Source organism: Lissotriton vulgaris, chromosome 2_1, assembly GCF_964263255.1.
Source record: "Lissotriton vulgaris chromosome 2_1, aLisVul1.2, whole genome shotgun sequence".
NCBI lineage: Eukaryota > Metazoa > Chordata > Amphibia > Caudata > Salamandridae > Lissotriton > Lissotriton vulgaris.
Genome location: NC_141687.1, coordinates 87,752,892 through 87,779,322, shown reverse-complemented (window position 1 = coordinate 87,779,322; position 26,431 = coordinate 87,752,892). Strand labels below are relative to the sequence as shown.

The 26,431-nt window shown below is 47.3% G+C and overlaps 1 protein-coding gene across 6 annotated transcripts in view; it reads right to left on the bottom strand.

Moving 5' to 3' along the window:
- Positions 1-243: 243 nt before the first annotated feature.
- The window catches only part of LOC147729620 (uncharacterized), a 96,261-nt gene continuing 70,073 nt past the window's right edge, over positions 244-26,431 (bottom strand). For 3 of the 6 annotated variants that reach the window (XM_086954501.1, XM_086954500.1, XM_086954506.1), the window contains 3 exons: positions 23,732-23,818; positions 22,656-22,766; positions 244-2,129 (listed from right to left, as the gene is read on the bottom strand). In XM_086954501.1, the coding sequence (XP_086810627.1) occupies positions 1,210-2,129; positions 22,656-22,766; positions 23,732-23,818 (1,118 nt within the window). In that variant the 3' untranslated portion in view covers positions 244-1,209. The remainder of the gene's footprint in view (positions 2,130-22,655; positions 22,767-23,731; positions 23,819-26,431) is intronic. The other 3 variants (XM_086954504.1, XM_086954503.1, XM_086954505.1) reach the window with 2 other exon arrangements.

The window sequence follows — 26,431 nt, the reverse complement described above, 5'->3', positions numbered from 1 at the left end:
CATCTCTTTTCAAAGTTGTCAAGCAATTTTGAGGCTCTTTTACAGAGACCTGGCCACAAGCACTCTATGATGATGGAGCGGACTTTTCAGTGCCACTTTTACAAATTAAATGAGTGGCTAAGTTAGACCCCGATAAAATGGGAATGCTACTGTGATTTGTGTGTAAGTTTTGATGGTCGCCAATTCGATTTCATTTTAGTCTATCTTGTACATGTCCTAACAGGAATAAATCTCACCAGCTGCTAAGGTAGCATATTTATTTGTCGCACGGGGAGGCAGCCCTCACAGACTTTACTTGAGCACATTCATAGCAGGCATTCAGCAATTCATTCATTTGTTCAACAATGGTACTGACTGCTGTGGTGAAGCAGCGATGGAGTTATAATGGTGTACAAGAATCCTTGGTTGAGGAAATGAACCCTGTTTATTTTTGAACAGCAAGAGAGTCTAGCAGCAGGAGGGCTGGTTGAGAAAAGTTGCATAAACAAGGGATTTCTGTTGATGAGATACTAACTGTGTAAATACTGAGGTCTTGCGACACTCTGTCATAATATTGGTTTCTGCCCGGTGAAGCTATGGTAGGATGATTCCAATTAATGGACAGCTTGAAAACCTGGGCTCTGCAACATAAAGTGGGTGCTGCTTGTGCGTAGGAATGCCATCCTGTAGTGGACTCTGGTGGAATGCGTAGATGGTACTTACAGAAGAGACACCCTAGTTTGTCCCAAGACAAAAAGTGTCAATCCTTTACATCATTCTGAGTTGCACTTTTCAGGTGACAGTGGCATGCCACAACACAACTTGTTATTATCAAGAAGATACCTAGACAATGCCAAAGTAGTCAATCTGTCTCAGCACTCTGAGCAGTGAAGTACCAATAATCGAACCCTACATGTTATTGATAACTGAGAATATAGTACTGATTTGAATGATGTGGCACCTCGGAACTGTATTTATTACCTTTTGAGGACATGCTCATTGGCCGTACACGTGCTGCTTTCTGTGTGAGACCACATGGACATTAAATATATAAAGTTCACTTGTTTAAAAACTGGCGGGATATCAATGTGAATATTTAAGGGAGATGAAGCAGATCTGTAGAGAAAGCCATATTGCCAAGAGGCTCAAAGAGAATTGGAGGCTCAGTAGCCCATCCCAACCCTGCCCGGTATTTAAGGAATGTATTGTTGTTGCTCTACCATGGATTCTTTATGTCGGATGACACACTTCTGACGATTGATTCTCTCTGGCATGTATTTGTTGGTGCCTCCTTAAGGAAGATGAGTCAATGAACCGCCTTTCACACACAGTACAAATATAAGGTTTCTCGCCTGTGTGCATGCGCTGATGCTTGATGAGGTGTGGTACCTGTCGGAAACTCTTTCCACATTGGCTACATGTATATGGTTTCTCACCACTATGTATTCTCTGATGTCTTTTCAGGTTTCCCAGGTCACTAAACCGTCTCCCACATTCATTGCATATGTGTGGCTTCTCTCCAGTGTGAATCCGCAGATGAATTGTCAATGCTTGTGAGTACCTGAACCCCTTCCCACATTCAGTACACAAGTAGGGTTTTTCTCTTGATGTTGCTGTCCCCACAGTGCTATTGTTTGGCACATAATCCATGACTGGAATGAGCCTCATTGTTGAGTCATGACATTTCTCTCCATTGTATTCTTGTTGGGTTTTGTCCAGCTTTGTAGAGTAATGGAAGTTTTTCTCACATTCACTACATGTATAGTGTTGCTCCCCATTGTTTACTCGCTGATGGGCAATCTCAGTTGACTGACTAAAACATTTACCGCACTGGCCACAGATCCACATTTTCAAACTAGTGTCTATTTTCTGATCTGGATTCGGGGTAGTAGGCTCACTGAAACTCTTCTTCTGGTCAATCCAGATATATGGTGTCTGTTTTTGGGGTCCTTTATGTTGGGCAGGATTTATACTCCTGTTTGAGCTGCTGCAATACTCCATACTTGGACCCACTTCTTCAACTGTGCTGCTCCTGTGGTGGTTTGTAATGTCCACATTCTGACTAAAGCTTCTTTCAAATCCGATAGTGTTGCATGCTCTGTCATAGCCACTTGCTTGTTGTCCTGTAGAATTTACAGGTTTGTTTACACCTTAGGCACAGACGAAAAAGAAGAATCATTTTATCAATCATAATTTAATAAATACTTTGAAATCAAGTGATCAAACAACTGTTTCTAATGTATACTGCAGACATGGGCGATGAAGCCCTTTAGTCAAATAGGTTAGCAACAGTGCTACATTGTTACAACTGCATCACCAAATTACACACATTACAGTCCAAGGTATCGAACTGAGCAATAGGAAATTGCTACTTACCAGTATGCATCTGTTTTTGGCGTGTAGAGCTTCAGAGTTACACACATCTAGTGTTGGGCCCAGATGTTCGCACTTGTTTTTGTCCTGAAAAGTCTTTGGAAGTCACAGGATAGGTGACTCCTCCTTTGGATTACATTGCGCATGGGCATCGGCTTCATCCATGTTTTTCGCCAGCAGGGAAATGATGGAGCTTTGTAAGAAAACAGGAAGGATGCTCATGTAAGCTGTATCTAATTAAGATAATACTGGAACAGATAAAAGTAGACGGGGAGGCGGTTGGGCGTGTGCAACTCTGCAGCTCTACATGCCAAGAACAGATGCATACTGGTAAGTAGCATTTTATGTTCAAGACATATGAGCTGCAGATTACACACTATGCATAGATTGTATAGCAGTACCACCTTCTAGTGGGAACCACCAGTATCTGTTGCGGTAGTTAGAAATAGTGTTTTGAGTACAGCCTGGCCCACAGTACCTTGCTGTTTAGTTTGCACGTCTACACAATAGTATTTTGTGAATGTGTGCGGTGTAGACCATGTAGCTGCTTGACAGATATCATCTAAGGGAATGTTCCCTAAAAATACCTTTGAAGCCCCTATCTTTCTTGTAGAGTGGGCTTTAGAATGGGAAAGATAGCGTACGTTTAGCTTTGTGGTAGCATATTTGTATGCATTTTACAATCCACCTAGCTATTCCAGGTTTTGATATATTTTGCCTTTGTGTGGTGGTAAGAAAGACACGAAAAGTTGTTTGGTTTTACGAAAGGGTTGTGTTCTTTCGATGTAGTAAAGCAATGCTCTTTTGACATCTAAGGTATGAAGTGCTTTTTCTGCGAACGGTTTGTGGCTGCAAGAAGAATACGGGCAGCTCCACAGATTGATTGAGGTGGATGGGAGAAATTACTTTTGGAAGGAATTTAGGATTAGTTTGGAGAACAACTTTATTATGATGCATCTGCACGAAAGGTTCCTGAATGGTTAGTCCTTGTAGTTCACTAAGTCTTCGTAGAGAGGTAATAGCTACTAGGAAAGCAACTTTCCATGTTAAGAATTGTAGCTCACATTTAGTAAAGGTTTGAAGGGAGGTCCCTTTAGCTGTGTGAGAACAATGTTTAAATTCCACACAGGTGAAGGTGGTGCGCTGGGAGGAATTATTCTTTTGAGGCCTTCCATGAAGGCTTTTATGGCAAGTACTCTAAAAAGTGATAGATGCTGTCTATTTTGTAGATATGCCGCCATGGCAGCAAGATGCAGTCTAATAGACGTGTAGGCTAAGTTACATCTGGTGTAGTAAGTAGCCTATGATGTGTTGAATAGACACATCTAGGGGTTTGATGTCGTTGTTATGACAATATATTACAAAACGTTTACACTTGGCTGCATAGCATGCCCTAGTGGTGGGACGTCTAGCTTCTTTAATAACATCCATACAGTCAGGGGGAAGGTTAAGGTAACCGAATTCTAGGACCCCAAGAGCCAGATCGCAAGGTAGAGCTGAGCTGGGTCCGGGTGTCTGATGTCTCCAAGGTTCTGGGTTAAGAGGCATAGAGATAGGTATAGCTTTCGGTGCTGGAGTACGGAAAGTTCTAGTAACGTGGTGTACCACGGTTGTCTGGCCCAAGTTGGAGCAACTAGAATAACAGTTAGGAATGTTGCTGTAGTTTGCGCACCACTAGTGGAAAGAGTGGGAGAGGTGGAAAAGCGTACGCAAATCTGCCTGACCAGTTCATCCAGATCGCATTGCCTTTGGACAGTAGGTGTGGATATCTGGCGGCGAAGCTTGGGCATTTGGCGTTTTCGTGGGTGGCGAAGAGGTCTATCTGAGGTTGTACCCACATTTGAAAAAATGGTTGAAGAACTTGTGGATGAAGTTCCCACTCGTATCCGGCTCAACAGATCGGCCATGGTAACATGTTGGGCTAAGAGGAACATGTACTGTACTCCAAATGTTCTGTACTAGCTGAGAGAGTTGCAGAGAGTGTGTCCCGCCTTGTTTCTATATGTAGTACATGGCTGTCATGTTGTCCGAGCGGACTAAGACAGCCTTGCCTGATATTTGCTTTTGGAATGCTTTTAAACCTAGGAATATGGCAAGTAACTCCAGGTAGTTGATGTGAAGTACCTTTTGTTGCGGTGTCCACCTGCCCTGCATGGTGTGTTGCAGTAGGTGAGCCCCCCAGCCAGAGAGCGATGCGTCCACTGTCAGGACTATTTGAGGAACTGGCTCTAGGAACGGTCACTCTTTGGAAAGGTTTTTGGAGTTCCACCATTGCAGAGAGCGGTGAGTACGACCATCCACCAACACTAGATCTGTTAATTGACCTTGAGCCTGGTTCCAAGTACTCTTGAAGAGGACGCATCTGGAGTCTTGCATGAGGCACTATGAATATACAAGAGGCCATCATCCCTATGAGTTGCATGAACACTCAAGCTGGAAGAGAGTGTTCTAGTTGAAATTTTGTTAGAGGAGCTTGTATGTTTGCTATTCTGGGAGGAGAGGGATAAGCTAGCACTGTTGAGGTGTTTATTGTAGGACTGAGGTATTGTTGTATGTGGGACAGTTGCAGATGTGACATGGTGTGGTTTACTGTGAACCCCAGGTCGTGGAGTAGTTGGATGGTGGTGTGAGTGTGTTGTACACACTGGCTGTATGAGCTGGCGTTTATGAGCCAGTCGTCGAGATATGGGAAGACGTGAATGTGTTGTCTTCATAAGTGTGCTGTCACCACCGCTACGTCCTTGGTAAACACTTGTGGTGCTGTTGTGACTCGGAATGGGAGTACCTTGAATTGGTAGTGCTGACCGTCCACTACAAATCTGAGATACTTTCTATGAGCGGTGTGAATGGGAATGTGGAAAATAGGCGTCCTTGAGATCTATGGTAGCAAGGAAGTCGTTTTGTGAAAGAAGAGGAAGGACCTGCTGCAGTGTGACCATGTGGAAGTAGTCTGATTGTATGTATAGGTTTAGGGGTCTGAGGTCTAGAATAGGCCTTAGAGAGCCATCCTTCTTTGGGATAAGAAAGTACAGGGAGAAGACTCCCTTGTTTTGTTGGTGCAGGGGAACTGGTTCTATTGCACTTTTTTGTAAGAGGGATATTTCCTCCTGCTTTAGCAGTAACAAATGTTCTTGTGACATTGGATGCTGTTTGGGTGGTATGTTTGGGGTGGGGTAGATGTTTGTTCGAGACAGTAACCCGATTGAATTATTTGTCGCACCCACCTGTCTGATGTGATGTTGGTCCAGACAGGAAAGAATTGTTGCAGTCTTCCCCGACTGGAGTGGAATGGTCCGGGGGAAGTGGAGGGAAGTCATTGGGCAGGGTTGGAGGCAGAGCGGGAGTTGTTAGTTTTGCCTCTGCCTTTGTTATTGTTACCCTTGTAACCACCTATTTGGCAGCCTCTAGTGAAGGTGATTGGGTAGGGGTTTTGTAAGAAGTGGAGGGGCTATCTGAGGAGTAGCCTCCGGTGGTGCTTCTGTAGGATGAGATTATAGGCAGGGGAAACCCAATAAACCCTTGTAGGCTTGGGCAAAGTGCAATTCAAAACAAAAGGTGCTACAAGGGATTTGTTTTTAAATTGTTCGGTCTAAGCTCTGAGTTGTACCATAGTAACACACTCAACAGTATCCACAGGATAACAATATTACTTTAAATGGATAAATGAATTAGTGGAAGGTCAGAAGAAAAACAGAGCAGGGGAATTTATATTTCAAAAAAATCTTTACTGAAAACAAGTTGTGGGAGATAAGTGTACAAATTAATCTTAGCAAAAAAATCATGAACAAAGATTGACAACAATTTATCTATAGATCCTGACTTAACACATCAGCTCCTTATTGATGAAGAAAAGACAACCCAAAATGATCAATTAAATGTGGTTGTGAGTTCGTGTTGTGAAACAACATTAGAGGAGTTGATGGAATGTCGAAGTTTCGGTCTCAGTTGCTCATGTCAAGAAGACCGAATGACTATTGAGCCACGACACGTCGTTTTGCCGACCGAGGATACGCTGTTTTGCCAAATCGAACCTTTGTAAAAAGAACTAACAGATTCGAACAACGTCCAACACTTCTGATGTTTTAACTCGTCTAGAGCAACCAATTGAGGCGGTATCTCTTTTCTTTAATTACAAGAGAACGCACAGATTAGAACAGCGTCCCACACCCTTGGTGTTTCAACTCACCTAACGCAGCCAACTGAGGCGGTTTGCATGTATTTTCAAGAACTTTATCGAGGTTAAAAAAAATGTTGACAGCCAACTAAAGGAGGCCTATCCTTTCATACCCCAAGGGAGTCTTTGCTTCAGCAATTGAATAGTCATCGTCCTGATGATGGTCTTCTTGACATCAGCAACTGTGACCGAAACGTCGACATTCCATCAACTCCTCTAATGTTGTTTCACAACACAAACTCACAACCACATTTAATTGATCATTTTGGGAGCTGATGTGTTAAGTCATGAACTATAGATAAATTGTTGTCAATCTTTGTTCATGATTTTTTTGCTAAAATTAATTTGTACACTTATCTCCCACAACTTGTTTTTAGTAAAGATTTTTTTGAAATATAAATTCCCCTGCTCTGTTTTTCTTCTGACCTTCCACTAATTCATTTATCCATTTAAAGAAATATTGTTATCCTGTGGATACTGTTGAGTGTGTTACTATGGTACAACTCAGAGCTTAGACCGAACAATTTAAAAACAAATCCCTTGTAGCACCTTTTGTTTTGAATTAATCTGTAGGATGAGCTCACCTGATGTTTGGGAATCTGTTCTTTGTCGCGCATTGGAGACTACAAGGGAGTCTAGGGGTGCAGGGCCTTTAATGTAGACTGGATCTGTAGGGGCAGCCTTATACTTTTTCTCAATCCGGGGGTTGATGACTCGAGCCCTGACCGGATCTTTGAATACTTCAATTCTACCCCTTAAGCATGGGTAGAATTGAGGTGGACTTTTGAGTAGGATCAAAAGTGTCCATGAGAAAATCTTCCTCCACAGGGTCTGTGTGCAGGTCAACCCCATGGTATTGGGCAGCTCTATGGGCGAGCTGGTTAAAGCCGACAGTGTTGTCGGGGGGGGGGGGCGGGAAGCCTGGAGGGGTATAGGTCATCTTGTGGCATGTTAGGGACGTCTGGGGTGCTATAATCACCCCTGGAGTCAGGGGAGTCAGGAGGACTAGGATTCCTTAGTGATTCATTGTCCGCACCTCCCCCCGTATCATCAGAGGTGTTATCTACATCATCTTCTACTGGAGTAGGGGATGGTGTAGGAGAGTGATGTGGTGGAGGAAGTGCAGGAGGAGGAGAAAGGATCCTTAATGGAGAGGTTGCAATGTCTCTCTTTTTAGGAGGAGGAGCTGGTGCAGGCGCATCTATTGGTCGTTTCTTGGAGCTAAGAGTCAAGTGACCAGTTTTGGGATCCTTTACAAGAGTTTTTTGGGTAGGATCTGGTCGAAATAGTTCTTCTGTTGAAGGTAGATCCTTCGATGCCGAGGTCTTTGGTTCCGTAGGCTTTTTCGGCAGCGACTCAGTAGCGGTTTTATGTTCTTTTGGCTTCAAACCGTGATCTTTGGGAGTATCTTTGGCCGTTGGAACGTGTTGCTTTCTCGGTTCCAAGGCCTTTTTCGGCTCTGAGGCATGGGAGTCGGGCACTTTGGTGCCAGTTTTTTGGTCTGCTCCGAGTGTGCTTTCTGTGTTGAAGAGCCGGTGCCAGTCTTAGGTTCCAAGTGCTTGGATGTCCTAGCAGCGATTGGCGTGGTAGAGGAAGAGGATGGCTTCTTTTTCAGTGCTGGCAGGCATGTGTCGGTACCGGGGGTAGGCTGACTCGAGCCCGAGGCGTCTGAAGGCTTAGTAGGCTCCTTTACCTGGCCCGAAGGTGGGGCATGGGAAGCAGTCTCTCGGTGTGCACCTGGGCCCGAAGGTGAAGGTGTTGCGGAAGCCTTTTTCAAGGGTGTCGAGGGAGGATCGGGGGGTCGATGTGTGTACTTACGACCGGCTGTGCCGGAGTGATGTCCTGGACGTCTGAGTCCTCGTCGTCGCTTACGATGCCGCGTTAGACCCGCTCCTGTTCTGGCACATAGACGCCCTCTTGGAAGAGGTCGTCGGGGATCGAAGATGACGAGCGAGCCATAGTCCTTCGAGCTAGTCGGTCCCGAATAGTCTTTTTGGAGCGGAAGGAGGCGCAAGCTGAACAGTCTCTGGCCTCCTGCTCCGGTGAGAGGCAGATGTTGCACACCTCATGGAGATCGATGTGGGGAAACTTCGACCCACATTGAGGACACTTCTTGAATGGCGTCCTTTTCTTGAGCCAGAAGATAAGGCCCAGGTAGGCCCGAAGGCCTTCGTCGACGACCGGAAGTGAAGACTTCAAAGTTGTTAAGACTTGCGTCGATTGGGGAAAGCGTTCAAGACAGTACCGTCAAAAAGGGTAAGGATTGCGCGCCGAAGATGAATGGATTCCAAACTGGAGCGCAGGAAACACATCCGAGCCGGATGGCGGAAAGAAACAATCTAAGGATGAAGCCGATGCCCATGCGCAATGTAATCCAAAGGAGGGGTCACTATCCTGTGACTTCCAAAGACTTTTCAGAACAAAAACAAGTGCAAACATCCAGGCCCAACATTAGATGGCGATCTATGCATAGTGTGTAATCTGCAGCTCATATGCATCGAACATGTTTTTATTTCACACTATACAACCAGTGCTTCCTTGCATTTACATTTTATAGGACATGTTACAAACGGAATTGCATACATGTCATTGTTTGATTTATTTCTATTAATCTTAGTGAGCATGGAAAGAGTAGTACAAATTACTCATCCTAGTATTTACTGTACTGTTATCTCATAACCCCCCTTTTTATATCCCTATGTGATAATTCTAGTGTCTATCAGGAAAGGGCACTGGAGCACTGCACGAAAAATAAAATGGAGCCAAACGCACAGTCCTCTACCTACCAACGTGGTCTTGCATCCTTGATTCCTTCTGGTTGCTTTCTCATAAGAAACATATATAACCTTGAGTGGGGCTGGTGGAATGATCATATATAAACAAAGCAGCGCTGTTGTATTACAAGAACTACTAGGTGAATAAGGAAAACAATACTAGTCTATAACAATAGATTTGTGACTTGTGATGTAGGTTCACCTGCTGTGCATGCTCCTCTGTCGGGTTCAGAATAACTTCTTTTTCACTCCAACTTTTGTTTCAGTTTTAGGTGTGCACTGAATAAATTGTGAATAAAATCCCTGAAGCCCACAATGTAGACGGCTACAGACTGCACCTTAGACTTGTGCCCCTGCCATGCACAGTGTTGTCATCAATGATGTCATTAATGATGTCATTTCAAATGTTACAGCGATGTTACCAATGATGACACAGAAAGTTGTTAGTAATGTGATATATGAGGTAATTAGCAGTGCATGGCGAGGGCGCGAGTTATAGTTACTTTGGGGCACAAGTAATAGTTACTTGAGATAACTATAACTGGTGAATTTCACTGGTTATATTTGTTTTAAACATTATGTTTAAACTGACATTTTCACCCAGCTATAACGTACCTTTAACATTTGTTTTTTTCAGTACATTTCTTAGGTATTTTTTAATGTGAAGTAAGATATTACAATTCCTAACTACAACGTCACTTTAACCTTTAGGTTTTTTCAGTGAATTTCTATGTTTTAGTTTTTTTTGATAATCAAGTTTATTGAATTTTTAAACCACAAATTCATAAAGGCATCAAGATCAAACATAATATCATACTGTACATACACATGTAGAGCGACAAGAATCATCAAATTAATCAACAGGGTAAAATCATACAGAGGGTTAACCCAGAAGACAAACGACCATTTGCCCCAATCTTTTGGAAAAGTTCGGGGCAGTCCCCGGCTTTGAAGAGGAGCTCCTTCTGAGTCCCACACCAATCCACCCCCGTCTCCACCTCCGCACAGTGGGGGGCTTGGCCTGGTACCACAGCTCCGCTATATCTCGCTTCGCCACTGCAACCGCTGTCCCGAGGAAATGCTTGTCGGCCTGAGAGCCGTCCAGGCCATCGCACACGCCTAAAATCAGGCGCAAAAGGTCATGGGGAATGGTCCACCCTAGGGTCTGTGAGAGCTCTAATTCCACACCCGCCCAGAATGGAGCAAGGGCAGGGCACTGCCACACTATATGATAGAAATCTGCAGGGGCCTGGTTGCAACGCGCACAGGTCGGGGAAGGGTGCAGTTGGGCTTTGTATAGGCGCTCCGGGGTGAGATAAGCCCCGTGTAAATAGTAAAGTTGTACTAAGCGCAGCTTCGATGAGATCGTCAGAGTCTTCGGGCCATGTGGGCGTCCCTCCAATCCGCCACCTCTAAGGGGCCCAGCCAACCCTCCCAACGGGTCGCAGTGCGTCAAAGATTGCAGGGGTATTTTTCACGAGGGAACGGTATACCCGGGAGACCCCGCCCCTACCTGGATCCCCCATCATCACCAGGGCCTCAAGGGGACTAAACTCAGGAAGGGAGGAGGGAGAGGAAAGGTGCACCCTTAGGGCATGCCTGAGCTGCAGATATTTGTAAAACTGGGAGGGGTGGAGAGAGTAGCGCTGCTCCAGTCTGTGAAAGTTATGATATGGTCCCCCACCCAAACATCCACAAGAAACAAGATCCCTGTGATCCCACCGATGGAAGTCCCGGAGGGATGAGGTCTCCTGCAGCCATGTGCCCTACCACAGGGAGGTCTGCCTGGTAAGCGTTCGATCCCACCCCGTGTGGCAAAAGGAGGTGCACCAAGCCAGGAGGACCGACCAAGTGATGGGGGCAGGTCTCGCGGCACGTGGGTTCCATACAAGTAAGCCTGAAGACACGGAAAGTCCATCGCCTGAAGTTCCACTTGGTACGCCGGGTCGGACCAGCCGCCCGTGAACCAATCGTGGATCATGATAAGTTTTGTGGCAAGGTAATAGAGATGAAGGTTGGTGACTCCCATACCTCCGTCATAAGGAGGTATTTGGCAATGTACCAGGAACATTGGCGATCTCCCGCCCCCCACAAGAAACGGGTAAGGACACCGTCGAACTCGCAAAACCAGGTTTCCAGGAGGTGAAAGGAAATATTCTGCAGAATGTACAAGAACTGGGGAGGACCATTATTTTGAAAAGGGCGCTTCTGCCAAGGAGGTTAAGGGGAAGAGATTTCCATTTCCTAAGGTCCGCCCTGGTGAGTAGGGGTGTGATGTTCAAGTCCCACTCCAGCTCTGGGAGCAGGGCAACACAAATCCCCAGGTACTTGAAGGATTGCCTGCGCAAGGGGATGGTTGTCTGCCAGTCAAAACAGGTACGGGACGGGTGGAGAGGAACCAGGGTGGACTACTGACACGGAGTTCCCGCCACGTGGCTAAAGCTACGGCTGGTATAAACTGCCTCAATCGGTTTCTAAAATCGGTTTTCTGTGTGAATGAATACTATTCTGCACAGTTAATTGTTTTTAAATTGAAATTTATGTTTGTAGGCACAATCTAGGAAAAATCAATTTTGGGGGACTTACTGCCTTTAACTTTAAGACTCCGCCTCTCTCCCCGGTCCACTGCAGCTTGTGCTGTTTGTTGTGGAGGGAGCCTGGTAGCACGGCAGCGGAGTGAAACCCACTCACTTCCGGGGGCCATTTGGAGGAGGCGACGGTCTAGTGGTTACACTAGGACCCGCATCAACCTCCTATTTAGGGCAAGCGATTTGGCAGCGCTGCAGTAATACTGACATGGAGTTCCCGCCACGCGGCTAAAGCTACGACTGGTATAAACTGCCTCAATCTGTTTTTAAAATCGCCGTTTTCTGTGTGAATGAATACTATTCTGCATAGTTCATTGTTTTTAAATTGAAATTTATGTTTGTAGGCACAATCTAGGAAAAATTATTTTTGGGGGACTTACCTCCTTTCAGACTCCGCCTCTCTCCCCGGTCCACCGCAGCTTGTGCTGTTTGTTGTGGATGGAGCCTGGTAGCGCGGCAGCGGAGACAAACACACTCTCTTCCGGGGGCCATTTTGGAGGAGGTGACAGTCTAGTGGTTACACTAGGACCCTCATCAACATCCTATTTAAAGCTCACATGATGCCTCCGCGCAGTGGACGTGAGCAGCGGGCGCACCGACGGCGCGCCAAAGGTGCACCTAAGGTAAGCCCGTCTGTGCCCGTCCGTTGCGGGAGCCGGGCCAAGGGCCTTATATGCTGCACATGCACCCCTGAATCAAGTCCTATCCAGAGATCATATACTATCCTCGAATAAAGGATCAACTCTGTGCCATGAGGCTTTGAAGCCTGATAAATGGGAAGGCCCAGTTAGCTGTAGGCATTGTAAGGCAACTTTTGCCTCTGAGCCTGCACTAAATGGAAAGACGGGGCCTAATGTTATCCGAGGGGGACTTATGAATGTAAGGTCTATGTGTAAGAATGCACTACACATTTTCGACCTCATCACAGAGGCCGACCTGGACTGGCTTTTGCTTACAGAGACCTGGCTAAAAGCCTGGTGTAACTCAGATATAGCAATAGCTCTTCCGAAAGGCTACTTAATTCAAGATTGGATAGGCAGGAGCAACGCGGGGGAGGGCTTGCAATTATTTACCGGGACACCATGAAGTGCACCACTCAGTAAATACCAGACATTAATGGGGCAGAAAGCATAGCCTTTTGTCTGCAGATTCATGACTCTTTTACTTTTTCAGGAGACTTGATATATCGCCCTCCTGGGCATGCTAAAGAGTTCTTGGAGAACATTGGGGAAGCAATTAGCGATCTTACTCTCAGATTCTCCAACTTTACCCTGCTGGGGGATCTTAACCTCCATTTAGACTCTTAGAGTGACCCAGAGGTGGCCCGCTTTATGGATATAATCAATGTTATCGGATTAACTCTGTTGACTCAGGACCCTACACATATAGCGGGCCATATGCTTGATTGCATCTGCTCCAACCTAGACACTCTTAAGGTCAAATCCCCTTGTTTCCATCCCATTCGACTTTGCAGTCAAAGGTGATGTTCGAAGGAAAGGAGCTGGCAAAGTAGTCGGCCGGGTCAAACCAGGATGGAAAAAGATACTTTCCAATCCAGACCTTTTAGGGAGTGTAAAGCAGAATAAACCTGTCTTGACTGGCCACACCTCAACAGATAACAACTGCTTCTGTGATTGGATCACCACACTCAGTGGGCAAATGGACCTGACAGGCCCAGTGAACTCATACGGAATTAAAAAAACATCTGCTCCATGGTTCTCACTCGCCTTAAAAGAGGAACTAGGCGAAGTTAGAACGGAGGTGGCATCGAAATTATGAGAGCAATGATCAAAACATCTATAAAACAGCTCGGAGGCGGTATCATGCCTCGATTAAACTTGCTAAAAAACATTATTACTCGGAGGCTATATCCTCCGCCAACAATAGGCAGAAGGAGATCTTTAGGATTGTAAATAGTTTCAGTAATCCCAGATCGCTTTCGCAGGAAATTCCGCCCTCACTGACCCTTTGTAATTGCATCGCCAATTACTTTGAGCAAAAAATCTTAGACATTACCTGAGACTTTCCCCAACCGGTGCACCTCCCTATGGATGAGTTGACTGGGGAGAATTCCGACACTGTCTGTTTTAAAACATTCTGTCCCATCAGCCTAGAAGAGTCCCGCCTGGCTATTTTATCAAGCAGGTCTGGATCTCCTTTTGATCCCTGCCCCCTGATGTTCCTACGAGCCTTAGTGGACGAGGTAAATCCCCTCATCAATGCAATTAATAATTAGTCACTGTCCTCTGCCGTAATCCCTAGGGAGTGGAAGTTGGCAGCCATAAAGCCTCTACAGAAAAAACCACAAGCTGACCCGACAACTCTCACGAACCTACGTCCCATCTCATTACTTCCAGTATTGTCTAAACTGACGGAAGCGTTCGTAAATAAACAGCTCACTAAGTTCTTAGAGGACAATGATATTCTGCATGCCAATCAGACAGGTTTCAGGGCAGACAGGTTTCAGGGCAATCACTCGACAGAATCCGCCCTCCTGTTTACGGCTGAGACCCTGCGGGCCGCCATCGACCAGGGGAAGAAAGCCGTCCTGATTTTACTAGATTTATCGGCGGCATTTGATTCGGTCTCGCACCCTATATTAATCGACCGCCTAGTAAAATCTGGTTTGGGGGGAGTAGTGCTGGCGTGGCTGAAGAATTTTCTCAGTCAAAGGCGCCAAGTCACCGTACTGGGAGAGTTTCGTTCTGAGGAGAAGGTTATCACGACAGGGGTGCCGCAGGGCTCTAGTTTGAGCCCTGTACTTTTCAACTTATACATGGTCCCCCTGATCAAACTAATCTCATTTTTTCAGATCAGCACAATATCATATGCTGATGATACTCAGCTCATCTTAGTATTGGATAGAGTCATCGGGAGCGGAGGGAAATCTTAAAAAGTGTCTGGCCGCCACATTCGATTGGATGAGGAGTAACCATCTTAAATGTAACTCGGGTAAAACCAAAATCCTGCCTTTCGGTCATCAAAATCTGTTCTCTCCAAAGCAGTGGTGGCCGGAAGGTACTGAAGCTCCTCCAAATACCATCTCCACCGCCAGTAACTTGGGCATTAAGTTTGATGACTCCCTGTCATTTAAACAACAGGTGGTGACTGTGGCTGGTACCTGTATTAACATTATTAGAGGTCTCAGAAAATTCTTAGACCTTCTCCCCCTGACAGCAAGGCAAACAGTGGCGGTTGCACTCATAACATCAATACTTGATTACTGCAACAGTCTGTATGCTGGAGCAAATAAATCTGTACTACACAGGTTGCAGATGGTCCAACATGCAGCCGCCCGTCTTGTCCTTGGCAGGCCGAGGAAGTCATCTGCCTCGGCCGCACTCAATGCCCTTCATTGGCTGCCAATACATAAGTGTATTTTATTTAAAATTATTGTATTGTATTGTGATCTGAAGCATTATTTCTAAGTAGAAACTTATAGATTGGAAAGTTGCTTTTAGGGAAGCATTACCTTTTAGAGTAGGATTGGCATTGGTTAAGAGACGTTTTGCTGATTTTTTTATGCAATATTGAAGCAGATGAAAGATTATGATTAAAACTCCCCGTTTTCCATTTTAATTAATTTTTACATATAATTACAGACAGAAAAGAAAGTCTGCCATGACTTCCAGGCCAATAGCTGTGTGAATTGATATGTAAGGGTGTTATAAAAGAAAGGAATTTGGGGGGCGTGGCCAAGATGGCGGGGTAGAAGGACGTGTCTGCTAGAGCTCCCGACCCCATCGGAGGCCCCAAGCCCTGAATTCAGCTGAATTTTCCCCCCGGAGCCACGCTGACTGGCTCAATTGATTGGGGAACCAGGTGACGGCTTGATCGTCGCAATCAGCGCCCAACAGAGTGCACAACTCACCGTGTTCCAGGTGCCGAGCTCCGGACCAGCGCGAGCCGAGGCTGACGCAGTACCCCAGCCCAGACAGGATAGCGTGGCGCCGGACGGCTGGGAGGCAAGGTGTGGACACGCCGAAGTGAGTGGGGCTCTCCGGCACCGGCGGACAGCACAGCTGGGAGTCGAGGAGTGGAGCGGTGTGGTGTCCGGGGCGAGTCCGCTGCCCCCCGGTGCTCCAAGATGGCGGCGAGCCGAGACGGAGGACCCCCGCCCGAACCTGCTGGAAGTCCACGGACTGCACAGTGAGTGCGCTGCCCGAGACAGACGATCCCCGCTGCCCGGCGAGCGCCCCCGACAGCGCAGCAAGTGGAGCGCCTGGAGCGGCCGCCTCACCGGCCGGGGCCTGGAGATCTCCGCACTCCGAGGTACTGGCTGGACCGGGGGAGGAGCTACGCAAACGCCCGGCTTGGAGGCCTAGCCGGGCTACGTGGGAGACCGGACGCAGCGCTCAGTGGGGTGGCTCCCTTGCAGGGGCGGTCTACTGCCGACAGGACACGGACACCCCCCAGGCGAGTGGCACCCCTGAATCACCGGCACCACCTTGCACGCACGACGGAGCACCCACAAGGCCCAAGGTGCTCAGGCTGCACACCCTGAGGTACGCTATCTGCGGTGGGGCACCCCTGGGAGGGCCATAGACCGCGTGGGCACCCAGAACTGCCTGAGGGACGACTCGACAGAGATCTGGGCGACGGCCCTTGTTGACGGGTACCGCGACTGTACCCTGACCCAGACGAATGCACAGGCGCGCCCGGGATACAGTGAAGGGGGAAAGCTCAGACCACTGCGGGACGCCTGGCCAGTAGTGAGCACCCAGAAATCCACGGTATCGGTTGGACGTCACGACTAAGGTGGGAGGCTCCTGCACCAGTGTCCACCCCAGAGAAGCTGCTACTGGATCTCCGTGGGGACAACTACGGCAACTCCCCCCTCTCAAACCTGAGGTGGGGCTATTGACCTGGGTCGGTGGTGGTCCTCCGTCTCCGTCCTTCCCCATTAGAATCGACAGAGCGCACAGGGTGGGTCCCGCCAGAAGGTCTAATGGCCCCCCTCCAGACATCCTGGCGTTCCTCCTGAACTTCCCACTGAAAGAAAAGATCATGGCGGAAGCCCAAAAAGTACGCTCCCTCACTTTCCGGGATCACCCAGTGGCTCTATACCAAGACCTGTCCGCGATCACGCTTCAGAAGCGCAAATCGTTCAAGATTGTGACGGACTTCCTCAAACAGCATGAAACACCCTATTCATGGGGACACCCCTTTCGTATTATCTTTAAATGGCAGGGTGAGACACACCATCTACGAAACCTCCAGGACGCCTGCGAAATCTTGGGCATCACCACAGAGGAGGAGAACTCTCAAACACCTAGACGGCGGCGCACAACTGACGACGGTTGGCATCGAGCTACAAGAAGGAGAAGAAGGACGGCGGAAGTGTCACGGAGGCCGGGGTCTCCAGCGATCAGAGCGGAACAAGAGGCCGCTGTCCGGACAGCGTCCACGGTGCTTGAAGGTCCAGAGGTGGTGGCACTGACCGCTTAACTGTGCTCCGGGGGGGAATTCATCATAGCAGTATTTCCATTGCTGGCTTGGAAGGCCGGTGGGGGGGAGCGAAGGTTTGACTACGTGTGGCTGGACTAAGTCCGTTCGGGCTTGTCCGGGACTATTTCAGGAAGTTTTGGGTACTCTGGTAGGTGGGGGGGAAGCATGACCCGAGGGTCGACGGTGAGGGCAGAGAGGGGGAGGTTGGGGACGTTGTGGTGTGAGTTGAGAGACATGGGAGGGAAGGTTTGTCCGGAGTTGGGAGTGGGGAAAGTTGGGGGGGGGGGGTTGGAAGTTACCTTGTCCAGTGCTTCTACGATATCAGTGAATATTAGTTTGGACACATGCATTTGCTTGGCAGTCATCCTGTTATCATGCGCTCTGGTTCGCACACACAGACAGAGTAGTCCGAAACACCCATGGCAGAATTGAAGATAGTGACCCTGAATGTTAAGGGGCTGAACAATCCCACGAAGAGAAGGGCTATCCTATCCTTATTGGAAAACTCTCGGGCAGAAATCTGTCTGCTCCAGGAGACCCACTTGTTAGCTAGTGATTGTCACAGAATGAGGTCCCACCATTTTCCTACACAGTTCTTTTCCTCCAATACGACTAAAACGGCGGGGGTGGCTATTCTTTTGTCCAAATCGTTTAAGGGTGAGGTGTTGCACAAATTTGTAGAACAAAAAGGTAGACTTCTTGCCTACAGACTTAAAGTGGGAGCCCTGACGTTTACAGTAGGCGCAGTTTACGGCCCGAACGAACAGCAAGATAGATTTCTGCGCGCAGCACTGGAGGATGTCACGGCTTCGCCGGACAAACACATAATACTAGGGGGGGACATTAATTTGGTCTTTGACTCCTCAAAAGATAGATCAGCGCAGCGATATCGGCAGACTGGGGAACTCTCACAAGCAGTTAAGGCGCAGTTAGTTGAATCCGACCTGCACGATCTCTGGCGCGAACTCCACCCGACTGATACAGACTTCTCCTACTACTCGCACGCACACAAGACTTACGCCAGACTTGATTATCTACTGGTCTCTGGACCTGTTCGTAGCCTTGCCACCACCTCGGAAATGGGTGTTATCTCTCTATCGGACCATGCACCGGTCTCGGGGACCTTCCATCTCCAGCCGAGCTCTGCCCGGAGGGGGGTTTGGAGGCTTCGAGACACCCTTCTACATAGGAAAGAAGTGGTGCAAAGCATTACTGATTAAGGACTTTCAGCTGCACAACTCTAACGCTGATACTTCCCTGTCGACTCAATGGGGGGCTCTTAAGGCAGTGATACGGGGAGAATTCATTGCGATCTCAGCCGCGGATAATCGAGATAGGAAACTTAAACGGGACGAACTCACCCAGAAAGTCAGGGAATTGGAGAACGTACACCGTCGCACTGGAGCTCCGAGCGTTTGGAAGCAGTTGAAGGCAACTAGGAAACTCTTGTCCTCACTGGACCTTGATAGGGCGGAATATGCAGCACTGCGCCTCAAACACGCATATTACACAGGTGGGGATCGATGTGGCCGCCTGCTGGCAGCCAAACTGAGAGTAGCTCATCAGAGTCGCCAGGTGAGGGAATTGACAGGAAATGCGGGACAAGAGATCACTGGTGACGCCGAAATTGCGGAGACCTTCCGTCGCTTCTATGCTGATCTATATAGAGCGGAAGCCGCCAACATGGAAGACTCGGATGTTTACCTGGATTCAGTGACCCTACCATCCCTGACTCAAGGGCAGGCAGATTACCTAGAGAGAGAGATTAAGACTGAGGAGGTGATAGCAGCGATTTCTAGGCTCAAACTAGGAAAAGCCCCAGGCCCAGACGGTTACACAGCCCTCTTCTATAGAACGTTCAGCGGGACGCTAGCCCCTATCTTGACCAAGCTGTTTAACGCTTTCTCTGATCCTGGGACTATCTCTCCGGATCTTCTACAAGCGACGGTGTCTGTCATCCCCAAACCAGGGAAAGATAGGAAGCAATGCGGCTCGTACAGACCAATCTTCTTACTAAATTTAGATCTGAAACTCTACACAGGGATTCTAGCGGCGAGATTGGCGCAGTACCTCCCCGGCCTGATTGAACCGGATCAAGCCGGCTTCGTGCCTGGAAGGCAGACGGTGGACAACACTAAGCGAATAGTTCACGTCTTGGAAAAAGCCTCACGTATTCCGGGGGAACGTATGCTGCTCTCGGTCGATGCAGAAAAGGCGTTCGACCGGGTGCATTGGCCCTACCTCGAACGAGTTATGGCGAAGCTGGGAATGGGGGAGAAGTTCCGAACCATGGTCTTTAATTGCTATAAATCCCCCTATGCCGCAGTGCGAGTGAATGGCTGTGGCTCTCGACGGTTCCATATCGAACGCGGAACAAGACAGGGATGTCCCCTCTCCCCCCTCCTCTTCGCGCTCTACATGGAGCACTTTACTCAACGAGTGCGGCAGAACATAGCCGTAACTGGAGTACGAATGGGGGGTTTCACCCATGTAATAAGCCTTTACGCAGACGATGTCATTTTCGCGCTGGAAGACCCAAGGCAGGCCCTACCCGCATGCATAGCGGAACTCAAAGCTTTTGAGAGTGTGGCCGGCTTTCGGATGAATGTGGAGAAATCCACGGCTCTGGACCTCTCCCTGGCTTCAACAACGAGGACCGACCTACAAAGGCTCTTTCCCCTACGGTGGTCGAAAGATCAGGTGCAATACCTAGGGATTACGTTAGCCCTGACGTTGCAGGCCATGGTTTCTATTAACTATGAGGCAGTAGGCAAAAAGGTGAGGGACGAACTCGGGAGATGGAACAAAGGGACGATTTCCTGGCTTGGTAGGGTAGCAGCGATCAAAATGACAGTTTTACCCCAAATTCTGTACTTATTCCGAGCGCTGCCCTTACAACCCCCCAAGGGCTGGATCCCACAAATGCAAACTGACGTGTCCCGCTTTGTGTGGCAGGGCCGCAAACCCCGAATGCGCCGCACCCTCACGACACTGACACCAGAATCAGGAGGGCTGGGAGTTCCCGACCTTCGCAAATACTTCCAGGCATCCCAATTGAGATATCTGGTGGAATGGAGCAGGTGGGAGTCCGATAAACACTGGCTCTTCCAGGATCAAGCGGTAGCCGGGCGCCCTTTACAAGAAATACCCTTTCTTCGCCGACCACACCGCCCCCCGAATCTCTATGCTTCGTACATCACGCGGGTTCCGCTGAAAGTGTGGGACGCCACAAATCACACATTCGACCTCACCACGTTTCCCTCGCCTTTCACACCGATTGTAGACAATCCCGACTTCACACCGGGGATGGAGCAAGGGGCCTTCTCACACTGGAGGGACAGGGGCTGTAGGGCACTTTTCCACATGTACGCGACAGAGGGAGTTATCCCCTTCCAGAGCTTTAAAGATACTTATCAGATGACCGAATCAGACCGCATGAGATATTGGCAGGTACGACACTGGGCCTTACAGCCGAGCGTGAGAGAATTTGCGGACAGGAAGCTCCTACCGTATGAACGGTGGCTAATCACCCGCGCTTCGGACTCCAAACTTATTACTGACCTATACAAGATGCTTCAGCTCCCGTCTTCCCACTTCTACATTCCCGGTAGGGAGCGCTGGAGTAGAGAACTGGGAAGAACGCTTAGCCTTAAGGAGTGGGACCGTATTTCATACAGGGCACGACACTCGGCCTATCACGGGGGCCTCACAGAAACCTTCACTAAAATCTCCACCTACTGGTATCACACCCCAGAAAGACTACACGAAATGAACAGGCTCCTTAGCGACAGATGCTGGCGAGAGTGTGGGCAGATTGGTAGACTAACACACATCCTCTGGGACTGCCCAGTACTACAAGCCTACTGGTCGACAGTGATAGACGAGATTGATAAATGCTTCGAGATTGAACTGCCTCGATTTCCAGCATATACCTTGCTGGGTCTCCCAAATGACTTAATGTATCCACTAAAATCTAGGAGGGGGAGGCAGATTGCCATTATGCTGGGTTCTGCGGTGCAGAACATACTGATACACTGGCGCACACCCACCATTCCCTCACGCACTGGTTGGCTGCACAGGTTGTGGCATGTTCTGGGGATGGAAAAACTGTCCCTCACGTTAGCAGGGGATGTGACTGGTTTTGAGGAACTGTGGCAACCCTTTCACTCACTGCTGGCTTCAGAATTTACAGAAATTACATGCCCCAGGTACCTCAGACTGCTGAGGCTTACGCCCCCTTCGTGAGGCATTGTTTCATTCAGGGGGGGATAACCATGGACCCACAGGCAAGAACAGGGTCGGACAGATGACAGATTGCTTACATGATATACAGCACTGGACAGGGAGGGCGGGGGGGGGAAGTTTGTTGGGGGATGTTGTTTACTTAATAGAGGTACAAGCCCACAGGGCAATGCTTTTTTCTCTCTTTCCTTTCCTTGTGTACGTCTCCGTGCGAGAGGCAGGACATCGGAGCAGCCTCAAAGCAGGGACATTAGAATTTTGATCTTGGGATGCCTCTCGCAGTAACCATTGCATATTTGTAAATTGCTTTCCATATGCAGCTGTACCTTTCTAATAAAATACTTTAAACATAAAAGAAAGGAATTTTAGTAAAGAGGCTTTAACAGCAGTGGAAATGCTCAAGGTTGATACAGAAACGTGTATATTTTCATATAAGTTCATTGATTTATCTTTTGTTGGTGTTCACTGCACTGAAACCTGGCAAGCATTCAAGCATAAGTGCATATTTATCAATTAAATAAATGTGGAAATATACTAATTTGAGCTTCACTTTTCCACAAAACCCAAAATAAATATGGATGAATACAGATAAAATGTGCAAAAAATTAATATGGAGAAATACAAACGGAAATGTAAAAAAAAATTAAGCCCCATAAAACCGGGAGGGCTAATTATGATGCACACATTATAAAGGAAAAGACTAGAAAAATGAAACAAATATGTAAGAAAGGTATTATTGTAGGCCAATATAGTAAACAAGTAGGGAGCACTAAAACTATAAAGCTGTATACAAGTAAAGTGGCTAGGAAGTAATTCGACAAAGGAAGCAGTAAGTGGAAGATGTGAAAAGATAAATGTGTTTACACCATTGTATTGTGCAAATCAAGAACGATCTGTTTCTCCCTGCTGATACACATGGATGAAATAGAGAAGTCAAGTTCACACTTAAGTTATTACATCTTAACAACTATGGCGAAGTACAAACTGTACGATTTCTACACAATTCTACAATTCTTTTTGAACACCGTCATGTGTGACATCGCTGTTGCCTGCTCCTTTCACAAAGGTTACACGCACCTGTGGGATTAGACACATGTTGTGCTATGTCAAACGTCTGCGGGATCTTAGGGCACCTCTCGTCCTCTTCCTTAATGTTCAAAGAAACTCTGGGCACAAAAGGCGCCGGTGCTGCAAGAGAGAAGATTCGAATCAGATGACAGAATGTGTGCCCAGCCTGGACATCTGCACGTTGCCGCCACACAGAGCAGCATTCTCGGTGCCCTCTTTGTTTCCTGCTAAACTTTCTAGTCTGGATTTTGCCATTCTTCCAAGGAGATTAATCCTTTCGTATGGAACTTCTTGCATGCTGCTTACATATTTCTGTAGTAAAATTCCAAACCAAGATTGTTGTGTCCCACTGGCTCAGACAACCAATATGGGATTCCCCTGCTGCTCGGTATCAGCCCTTTTAAACATCTCACAGGGTGAAGTTTTCACTCTTCCCATGCTGAGACAGCCATGCCGCAAGATACTCTGCAAAATGAATAGGTGGAGGATGAGTGTGCCAGGTCTGCATCGCTGCAAGGGCCTTGACTCCAAGCACAAGCGTCAGAAAAGGCTCACTCTCAGTGTTTAGCTTACTATGTTATGTTATGTTATGTTATCGTAGGTTTTATTGAGCGCTCAGCTACTCAAACAAGAGTGTCACGGCGCTAACATATACATTTCTCAATTGCATTTGAGCTGAAGGCAGACGAGCTGGCCTATTGCCACACCTCCATCAGCCCTAAATATGGAGAGAGGATTTATGGATATATTATCATGATCGTATTATGTTGTTTATGAACGCATGGAGAGCTGCAACTGTTTTCTGGCAGTTTTCACCACAATTCAGAGTCAAGTAGGGCAGAAAAGGATTGCTACAGCCAAGTGTCAGCTCGATGTACCAGACTGTGGTTCCTGTGGATTCCAAGATTTATGCATTACTGTGGTCTTATCTATACCATCAAATGTGCTTATCCCCAAATCTATAGGAAAATTCCACCACATTCCTTGCCAAAAAATTATGACACAACCTACCTGTCTTGTAAAAGAGACACTTGTCATCTATTACTACCTATTCAACAAGTAAAATGAATTGCTGAGGCGCTTACCTATATCTTCACTACGATGATCCATTACACAGGAATTACATTTTTTATTCACTTCAAACAAGCTTTCAGAACTGAGAAATTGAAACCCTATTGGAAGATGAAAACAATACAGTTACCAGATAGAGGACACATTTGTCCCTGAATTCAGAACAACAATACAGCAGGAGGCTTCTCATACTTAAGCAAAGCGTGTATGGTCTGCAAGCTGTCCAAAGTTGGGAAAGAGACTGCAGACCTGATTCTCCTCGACACTTGCAGCCTTCGACACAATCTCCCAATACACTCTCATCACCAGACTCCACCACATCGGCATTCGAGGCAACTCCCTTAAGTGGATCTCCTCTGCCCTCACAGGATGAACACAAAGGATCTGTCTACCACCAATCATCTCTGAATCAAAAAGCATCATCTGTGGCATCCCCCAGGGCTCCTCCCTCAGCTCCACCCTCTTCAATACCTACATGATGCCACTTGCGGACATCATTCAGATCCACAGACTCAGCATCATCTCATACGCCAACGACACTCAGCTCATCCTCTCCCTCATGGATGACCATGCCACCACAATGTCCAACTTCCGGAACACCATATCCAACATCTACAATTGGATGAGGTCAAACTGCTTGAAGCTTAACACGGACAAAACTGATGTTCTCATCTTCTAAACAACAACTTACCCTGAAAAGACACATGGAGGCCTGCTGCGCTCTGCTCAACACTGATCTCCTCCCCCTCCCCCTTTCCCCCTCTCCTATTCACCACACAGGCAATCTCAGCATCATCCTGGACAGCCAACCTACCATGAAGCAACAGGTAAACGATTTATCCTCTTCCTGTTTCCACACCCTCCACATGCTCCACAAGATTTTCTGATGGATGCCCCACTCTACCAGAAAAATGATCACCCAAGCCCTCATCTCTAGTCTTCTTGACTGGCAACACAGTAAATGCTGGAACCACCAAAGAGCTCCTCAAACACCAACACACCTTTCAGAACACTGGAGCCAGACTCATACTTAGCTGCCGCAAAAGAACCCAGTTAAACAAACAAGGGGGACCCAGTGGGATCGCTTGGGACCGTGGGTAGCTACTTATTACTTGCAGCATTTCTCACGCTCCCGTTGAGTCGTTCCTGCCAACGCGGCTACCCGGGCAGACTGACCATCGTGTCAACGCCTCTAGAGACTCATCTGAGCTCCATTAGGAACCATACCCCCGCTTATGCTGCCACTGCGCTCGCATTGACTCCCACCTCAACGCCCGAAGAGACTCGTTTGAGCTCAACAAGGAACCGCATCTCGGAACTATCGAGAAACTCATTGAATGTTACTCAGTATTACTGACCCCAGGAATTGCAGGAATGGTTGCCAGCACCCGGCTCCCAGCCCTTCGACATACAGAACTTCACTAAGTTCCTCGTCAAGGCGACCTGTTTTCAAACAACCAGGCAATCATTTAATTAGTCCTGATGATGATCCCGTTAGTATAGGAGCATGGGATCGAAACGTCGACTTTCCTAAACAGTGCTGCATTGTGTTTATATGTTGTAAATACTGTTGTCGTGAGCATGATGTACAATGTATTGTAAATGCAGGCCACGCCTCGCTCCAAAGTTATTGCCTGAAAACCCTTTCTCTTCCTATCTTTTCCTCCATTTTTTCTTTCCCTCACATTGGGTACAGGACTGTGCCCACGTTTATTCTTGCTGTGTTTCAAATTTCTGCATTTTATACATTGACAAAATAAATATTCCATGTCCGGCTGGACATGTGAACTAAACTTATAGTACTCATTGTAGTCTATAAACATTTTTCTTGGTTATTCTAAGCTTAGGACCATTGTTCTTTGTAATAAGCCCCAAAAGAACCAGCACGAGCCCACACCACAGGCTCCACTGGCTTCCCATCCACAAGAGATGCTGCATAAAGATTCTGACTCGCGCCTACAACAACATCGTACCCACCTACATCAACCAAAGCCTGATGTTCCACCGACCCGCTAGGGAGCTTCGCTCCGCCTCATTCTCCCTGGCACACTTCCCCTGCATCCATTGGAGCCATAGCAGAGGTCATTCTTTTTCCTCCCTCACTGCCAAGTCTTGGAATGACCTCCCCCTCCATATGCAAACCTACACTTTGCTCGATAGCTTCTGGAAGGGGCTCCAGACATGGCTGTTCAACTAAGGCATTCAGAATCCCAGCGCTTGCAGTACCCCCTGGGTGCCAAGCCTCGCTTTACAAATACCCCTGACTGATTGATCAATTGAAAGTGTTCTTACTCTGGCCTTCTAAAGTAACCCAAAGTATGTGTGAAATAGAATTCTACTTTAGGAGTATAACCGCTGAATTAATAAATATTAGTACATCTCTGGTTACTTTTAGGGTCATGGAACATTTGAATTAAAATACTTTTTCAATCTGAACTGATCGTACAGAGAACACAAGCCTGGGAGCAGTTTTTTAATCTAACTAAAAGCATAATCGGGCATGAAAATCCACTATAATTCCCGAGAAGAAATGGAAAAAAGTAAAGTAAGAAATTATGCAAATAAGCGTATACACCAAGCCCCCAAGAAGCTCCACTGTTCCAGAATGTACTCATCAGTTAATGCTATGGTAAAACCAGAATAAATATCGAAATTATTACTTGACAACTATGCTTCTAGTTTAGTAGGAAGGTTGCAAGGCTATTCATGAATTT